Source organism: Stegastes partitus, unplaced genomic scaffold (assembly GCF_000690725.1).
Source record: "Stegastes partitus isolate 25-593 unplaced genomic scaffold, Stegastes_partitus-1.0.2 Scaffold314, whole genome shotgun sequence".
NCBI lineage: Eukaryota > Metazoa > Chordata > Actinopteri > Pomacentridae > Stegastes > Stegastes partitus.
Window position 1 is genome coordinate 336,994 of NW_007578045.1, and position 7,755 is coordinate 344,748.

Here is a 7,755-nt window from a genome sequence, read left to right on the forward strand (position 1 = left end):
CTGGCATTCTCTTCTTTCTTATCATTTTATTAATCAAATGTTTAAAAACAGTAAAAAATTAAAACAAAATGTGCAACTGAATGATATGTTTGTCTCCCCAGATTTGTGCAAGACGGGTATCATCCATGCCCAGGAGGGCTTCATCTGTCATCAGAAATTAAGGCAGAAACACAAAACACGAAGAGTAAAAGTAGACAATCTCACTGATAAAGGTTGGACACCCTTTGGATTTTGCAATTTTCTTTTTTTTAAAAGAACCGTAGCATATAAAAACAACATTTGGTTTTGGCGAGCACGGCCTGTCACTCGTTCTGTGTGTTTAGAGGCTGAATCATCGTGTCTTTGATGTCGAGGGCATCTATGAGCTCCTGGGGAAAGAAGAAACAGAGCACAAAATTATGACCACAAACACAAAACGAGATTTAATAGCAGCTCTGGTATTGTTACTAGATTAGGTTGAGTGTCTGTACAGTGTTTCTTTTCTGTGCACCAGCATCTTTTTTTAATTGTTCCCAATGAGGAGAGAGTGTATGCGGAGAGAAAAACTGCTGCACCCAGAGGGATTTTTCAGAGCACACACTTTTTGTGCAGCAGCCACTCTGAGCACTTCTAGTAGAAAATGTTTTCAGAAAAGTGCTGGCATCATCACTGTTGCTCCGTTTCAGGCAGCCAATCATATGGATAGGACTCTTCACCTGAGAAACTGAGAAAATGGATTCCCCTGCCCAAGTCTGTTTATCCCAAAGCTGTCCGATATGTCAGACAGAAATGATCACAACATGGGGCGATGCTACTCTATCAAACGTGGTGCTTTAGTGAGATCATCCCAGCAGTTTTCATGAAGCGCTTAAAAATGCTGAAAAACACTACATGGACACATGCTCTTAAGTCCTCCGCTAACCTTCCATGTCTTCGGGCTGATAGAGAGGATGCACTGTTTACGGCTGCATGAGACTCCAGCTTCAACCTCCCCCTCTTCTACAGGCGCTGCATCATAAAAACACACAACACCGGTGAAATAATTTACCTTATTAGTCCACAGTAGGAATGCTACAGCAAAACGTCGCACCCTCTTACCTATACAAGGCAATTTGGCATTATCCAGATACAGCCGTGCCAAACCGTCCTGAAACACAAACACTGTTGTCACACCTGCTTACAGTCAGTAGAGGGCACACAAGTTCAATTAAAAACAACAAAAAAAAAACAACTTCAGCACATGTCTCACCCTGATTAGAAATGATGTGTGGAAAATGTTCTCGACCGTCCGCGAAAACGAGTTGGGGTCAATGACAAACTCGTAATACGATATGGGTGATGTCGCTGTGATAGAAACAGACGCACTTCAGCAACTAATTATTAACACGTTGATGAGATGTCTGTGACGTCGCCTTGAAACTCACGGTCATCTTGGTAATAACTCTTGAGGTATCCCAGGATCCTCTCCACCTCTTTCTCTGTCGCTTCTTGATGGGATTCATCCATTTTCTTCAACTGAGAGACAAAAGACATGAACGTATCTAAACATAGTCTAAAATTCTAAAATGAAAAACAGGTTTTTTTAATGAAAACACCTTCATTTGGAAATAAAGCCAATTTTACTGACTAATAAGTAACTTGTATGGTTCCTTTCTAAAATATACATTTCAATTATATTATTAAAGTTTACTACAAATATTATTTCTGACCGCCTGAATATCCTAGATATCGTTTTCTTAACACATATTTTGCAAAGTCACAATCCAGTCCACAAGCCATGCGGAAGTGGAAGTTTTGCTACCTGAGTAGGCATTATCCTTTTGGCATCCTTGCTGGGTGCCTTCCTTTGCCGTTCTGTCCTTTGCTTTGGAGGAGGGGGTTCTGCATGGAATGACCCAAACCTGACGCAAAGAACCAGCAGCATAAAAAAGTCAGAGCCAGAAAACACTATGCAATAGTAAACCAGTTCAAACTCAAAGGACATTTTCAACACAAGACTACAAATTACCAGATGGAGGGTGTTAAGTGCAAAACTTTCAAATGTCAAATTTGCACAAGGTTATGGTCATGTAAGGAAATAAGTGCATTCTCTGAAAACTGTAGGCTTTTCTTGACAGATTTGGACAAGCGAACAGTTAATCATCTTTGATGCAGCGCTTGAAAATACAGGTGGTATAATTAAACACAAGAAAATGTTGCTTTTTTTAATCACTTGTTGGACAAAAATATGAATAGATGTCAAATCTTGTGTAGAATAATTGAGTACACCCCTGGCCTCAGAACCTAGTATTGGCCCCTTAAGATGAAACAACTTCTTTCAGATTTTTTTGCATATTCGCCCACAAGTCTCTGACATCGACCACTCTTCCATCCAAACTTCTTTCAGCTGCAAAATGTAGGTGGGTTTTTCTTGCATGTGCCGCCTGTTCCAAATCCCCCAACAACATTTCATTGGGACTCAAATCTGGACTTGTTTTCTCGACTATGCCATTCCACAAAAGTCCTTTTTTTTAAGCCATTCCTTGGAGGATTTTCGAGTACGTATAACATCACAGTCCTGTTGAAACCTCTAGTTCAACTTCAACTTTCACACAGATGGCCTCACATTATCTTCAAGCACAATCTTTGATTCATCTGTCCAGGACACTTTGTTTCAAAAGGCTTGATCTTTGCGCTTGCATTTTTTGGCAAACTGTAGTTATACTCTAATGTTCTATTTGGACTGCATATTCTTCTATGCAGGTCAAATTTGTGTAATCTCTTTCTCATTGTCAACACATGCACTTTGACACCAGCAGTTGCAACAGTCACCTGCAGCGCCTGTGATGAAACTTTAGGGTTCTTAGAGACTTCTTTTTGTATCAAACAGTTTGCGCTGAATTTCTTGGGTCCTGGAAAAACCGTGAGTCATTTAAAATCTACACCACATGTTGACAATTTTCCTCCAGTGGAATGATTTCCTTCAAATAAATACCTCACACTGGATCCACTTAGCACTCCCTAATTACTGGCACCTCATGTCAAACCCCTGATTCTTATTTTAATTTTTGGAAGGTTGATAAACGCACTTCTCTGTGTGACTGATATGTTTCTTTATACATTTCAACAATGAAAACGACGTGCCATTTTGGTCACATTTGCGACTATTTCTTAAGAGTGTACAAGTTGAAGTTTCAACTGGACGCATTGGTGCGAGTGCATGATGGTCATTAAGCTGTCTTGGTGTCGCTGTAACCGGCACAGGCAGCTACTGAGTCAGCCACAGTGGTGGAAAGCAGCACTTTTATAACTTTGGTGGACTGTGGTATTTACACTTGCGGTCTTCTCATGAAATGTGGAGCGCAGCTATATTCACTGTTTTCTATGAGAGGAACAGCACATGTAGGTGTGCTCCACATTGTACAAAAAAAACAACAAAAAAAAACACAAATCTCACACTAGATTGCCCCAGTTTAAGTCTTTTCAAAGTATTTTTTGGTCACACCTGTCTGAGCCCATCACAGCCACCAAGCAGCAGCTACCACTGCCTGCAATGTGGGGCGTTTAGGGAACATCTGTAAATTGTAGCATCTATTGACAAGCAGATGTTCAACAAATGATGTGTTTTGCCTGTGACACGGTGGGAGGTGTGACCAAATAAGAAAGTTAGTTGCACCAGTGCTACGAGCAAAAAAAGCTAGTCTGGAGCCCTGAATACACACTATTTTGAAGAGAAAGATTAAATATTTGCTTGTCCAAATGTGTTGAAAAAGGCAACAATTTCCACACCATTTCTTTTCACGACAGTCCATTGTTTTTAAGGATGGCAGGCAAACTCCTCTGCACTAAAGTCACTACTAGTACATAACGTACTTCGGCACTCACATGTAGTGGAAAGAGGGTGCTGTCCTGAAACAGCACTCTGCTCTTCTGGCCACTCTGTGCCAGGCGTCCTGGGGCAGGTAGCCGTCAACAGCACCTCCATTCTGTTGCTCGTCCTCCTCGTCTTCTAATCGGTTGATGCCCATGACAGACAACTGTTAGAGAAGCAGACGCATCTCCACATGAACACAGCAGCATGCAATGTCAAGTTACTTGCGCTAAGAAACAAAAGTCTGTCTTTCTACATGAGAGGCTTATTACATTTATTTTAAACCTTTATATAGCAATTATGTCTGTTCTTATTCACTTAAATGAACTGAGAATTACTCTTCCTAAGCTATTATGGCTAATGGGTTGCCATAAAGTGGCATGTTTTACAATTTGCATCCATCTGAAGTTGTGTTTCTGTCTGACTAATGAATCTTAATCCAGCAGGCATGACTTGGAACAGAACAGCCTGCATTAGACCTTCAATAGTGCACATCTGTGATCCTCTATGCAGCAGCACTGCGTGCACATAAAGGATACACACAGTAAACATACTCACAAGATGCTCAGCAAAAGCAGAGGGATCAAAAGCAGTCCCCTCAGAAAACAGCTGCGTGGCTTTCTCCTTTCCCAGGTCTGTGGCCACAACAAGGAGCTGAGCATCCAGAGCGGCTTCTCTCGCCTGCCGAACTGGCAAAGAACAGAATAAAGTCAAACTGATGGATCTGTAGGACTGCAGGAGGAGGAGGATGTGCGATTTAGGTATGGATTGTTACTCTGGATACTATAAATGATATAAATTGCCAATTTAAACCACAGCACTCAGGTTTTGTGCATCCAGTAATGGGGAGAACACACAAACTCTTGCTCAGATTTTTGGCTTCTTGAAGGCACAACCCTGCAGCCTGTCTGTGTCTCGTTAAGCCTCCGAACCCCAAAATCGTGCCAGCATGTTTGAAAGGTTCATTTGTCAGTTGTGTTTTAAATCATCTACAAAACTACACCAGTGCTGTCTCACTGACAAAATTGATTAGAGGAGTATACTACCAAGCAAGTTTGACATAGCCAGGCTTTCTTTGTGTAAGCCGGCTCGACAAAAATGAAAGCCCTGGCCAGAGACAACGTGTATCGTATATAGGCTGTAGCGAGTAGCACTTTAATTTTTATAAATGTGATCGAAGAAAGGTAAAGGACAAATATTAACCATACAAGTATATGCTGTTTCTGTATTTTGCTTGTAATTGGGATGAAGTAAACATCTGTTAAGTATTTTAACAGAAAATTGTTTGACTGTGTTGAAAAATCCCAAAAAACACAGCAGGTCCACCAGATCTGCCAACACTGGCTGAGTGACAAAAATATCAACGTCACACAAGGGTTCATTTTTGGCCAAATCAAAGCGAAATTAATGTTGTTGATTGACTATTATCTGTAATAAATACCAGTAGGATAATCCATTTTCTGTAGCAGTGTAAACAGATTTGACAGCAAATCAGAGCCAAACATAAAAACATATTTATGTGATTTCTGCATCGCCAACGAAATACGTCTGGTTCCCATGGCAACGCGATACGTACAATGTATGATACTGTAACTACACGGCTTCATTCAGTGATATTAGTAAGGCACAACTCAGCATGTTTGCAGACAAAACACATTCCCTCGGCTGAGAATCTGTATCGCTCATCAATAATAGTCAGTAAACGATTTGGTTTAAGGGAGAGGCTCTTTGCAGCCGATTTAAATCCGAAACTCTGAACATAACCTGCTCCCGACCAGGTTAGCTCCACGGCATCAGTCACCATGGAGATCTAGCAGGTAAAAAGAGGTCTAAGCTTAACATGGTCACAGTCAATCAAAACATTCCACATGGGTCATTCAAAAATTTGCCAAAAACAAACTGCTCAAACAGATTCTGTAAAAGAATTCTTAAGCACAAACTTCAGGAGTTTGAAGGGATTGAAGGCCTCAGCTTTGACCAACAGTAATGTGATAAAAAAAAAAAAACTAAACTCAAGCACTATTTTTCAACTGAACTGCAGGCTGTGTTTCCATAGAGGTGGCAGACTTTATAATGCAGTGGAAAATGCTCTAACAGCGAGTAATAATGTGACAGGAGCAACTAAGCTGCAGCCCACATTCACACCTACCATCTTTAAACAGTTTGTTGGCCTCTTCTAAAACTTCTGTCAGCCTGTTGTTGGATGGACTCAGCATGTCTTCCCGATTCTCTGGGGGGGAAAAAACAATGAGGAAACACATCAAGGATTTGTTGGTAAATAAACAACAACAATTTCTGTGTGCACAACAACAACCTGTCTGTCTGTAACTACTCACGTTGCACAGAGCTGATGAGGTCTCTGTATTTGCTCCGGATTTCTCTCCTAAGGCCCGGGTCATTGTCGGCGTCTTGCAGATCAGCTGGACCGAAGTCAGAGCCAGCGTCGACCCCATCACTGTGCGGAGGGTCTCCTTTCCTCCTGGCAGCTGATCCGTTCTGCCGGGGAGCCTCGTCGTCTCCGCCACCTCTGGCTCTCTTCATCTTTGTTCAGCTAGCGGACGAAGTGTGTGTCACGAAACGCGCAAAACAGATCAAAACAAACGGAGCACGATTCTGCTTGTGAGTGCCATAGCTAAATAACTACCTTGAGGAACTAACATAGAAACGAGAAGATTCCCTGTTTCGTTGTCAAGGTATTGTGGCGTTGTTTTTAATGCATAAACACAACATAACATGTTCTCTTAAAGTTCAGCCAAAGATGTCTTGAGGGAAAAAATCAAGATAACAATCCGCGGCTCTAGGGGATACACAAGGTAGGCCAGGCATTTAAACGTCGAGCTGGCATTAAAAAGTGAGAATAATGAATCGTGACTAATATAATGCATTATAATTACCAATGCAGTGCTGCATGTGCGCCAAATGAGAACTATTCAACTCTAGCCTTATCCGGTAGGCTACATTACATCGTAACGCAGCAGGCCGGGTTAGCGCAAATGCGGAACGCTGAACAGTTTAATATCTTGTTTCAGTTGCATCTTTGGTTGGTGCTAACGTTAGCCGACGTTAGCTACTGAATCCGCTCGTGTTAGCAACTTAACAGAACAGTAAGACATTTCAATTTCTGGCCCTGACAAGATCAGGTTGAAAACAAACTCACAGCATGTTCTGGTTGTTTAAAAACTGAGCCAATCCACTGTCATTTAGATGACTTCAACGTACCTGTGAAGCGACTAGACACCAGGCGCGCCAGGAGCAGGATTTCGAACAGCAACAAAAACGAAGTCAGTTTTGTTTTGGAATCCTCACGAAAACTTAAAGTGAAACTGCCAGTGGTAGCGTCTACTGTCATAATAATAACAATACATTAAATGAACGAATAATTTTAACGTCGCCCCTTTTGGCGTGATGAAGATGATCACCCTTTATCCCTAATGTTTTTAAACTACAAGCATGTTTTGTATTGATGTAAAATGTTGCAATCCTGACGTTTGAACCCATCCTGCACTAGGACGAAATTTGTTGTGGATTTGACCACAAATGCTAGAAAAAAGTTGTACGATATAAGATGATATGATGTGATAAATGAATGCATTATCATTACCGTAATCACTACCGTTGATTACGCTTTTTTTTTTTTTTTTAATTAAAAAATCCAATTTTAGTGCTAGAATTCCCCTCCTGTCAGAGTATTTATCAGATCAATAAAGACAAAGAAACTTGTATAATAATATGAGGTCTTGTGGCTTATTTCTGGTCATCGATTAAACCTCTACAGAGTCATATCTGCGTATCAAAGTTACATATTTAGAGTTTGTTTTATTTGTTTTTCAAGAAAATAATCCCTTTCTACCTTAAAATGCCTAGCAGACATCAGTCTATAGGGCAACTCTCACTATTCTTCAACTGACAACTGAAATGTAAGTTAT

At 40.9% G+C, this 7,755-nt stretch overlaps 2 protein-coding genes across 2 annotated transcripts in view; both read right to left on the reverse strand.

Moving 5' to 3' along the window:
- The window catches only part of tacc2 (transforming, acidic coiled-coil containing protein 2), a 53,278-nt gene extending 52,869 nt beyond the window's left edge, over positions 1 to 409 (reverse strand). Inside the window, exon 1 of the mRNA XM_008283467.1 lies at positions 404 to 409. The gene's annotated coding sequence lies outside the window, so the exon portion shown is untranslated. The remainder of the gene's footprint in view (positions 1 to 403) is intronic.
- nsmce4a (NSE4 homolog A, SMC5-SMC6 complex component) lies at positions 7 to 7,111 on the reverse strand. The gene is made up of 11 exons (XM_008283463.1): positions 7,049 to 7,111; positions 6,166 to 6,380; positions 5,979 to 6,059; positions 4,388 to 4,518; positions 3,844 to 3,995; positions 1,781 to 1,880; positions 1,404 to 1,494; positions 1,229 to 1,323; positions 1,078 to 1,126; positions 902 to 987; positions 7 to 368 (listed from the first exon to the last, which is right to left on the reverse strand). The coding sequence occupies exons 2-11, from the start codon at positions 6,368 to 6,370 to the stop codon at positions 303 to 305; spliced, it is 1,056 nt and encodes a 351-aa protein (XP_008281685.1). The 5' UTR covers positions 6,371 to 6,380; positions 7,049 to 7,111; the 3' UTR covers positions 7 to 302.
- Between the last annotated feature and the right edge of the window lie 644 nt (positions 7,112 to 7,755).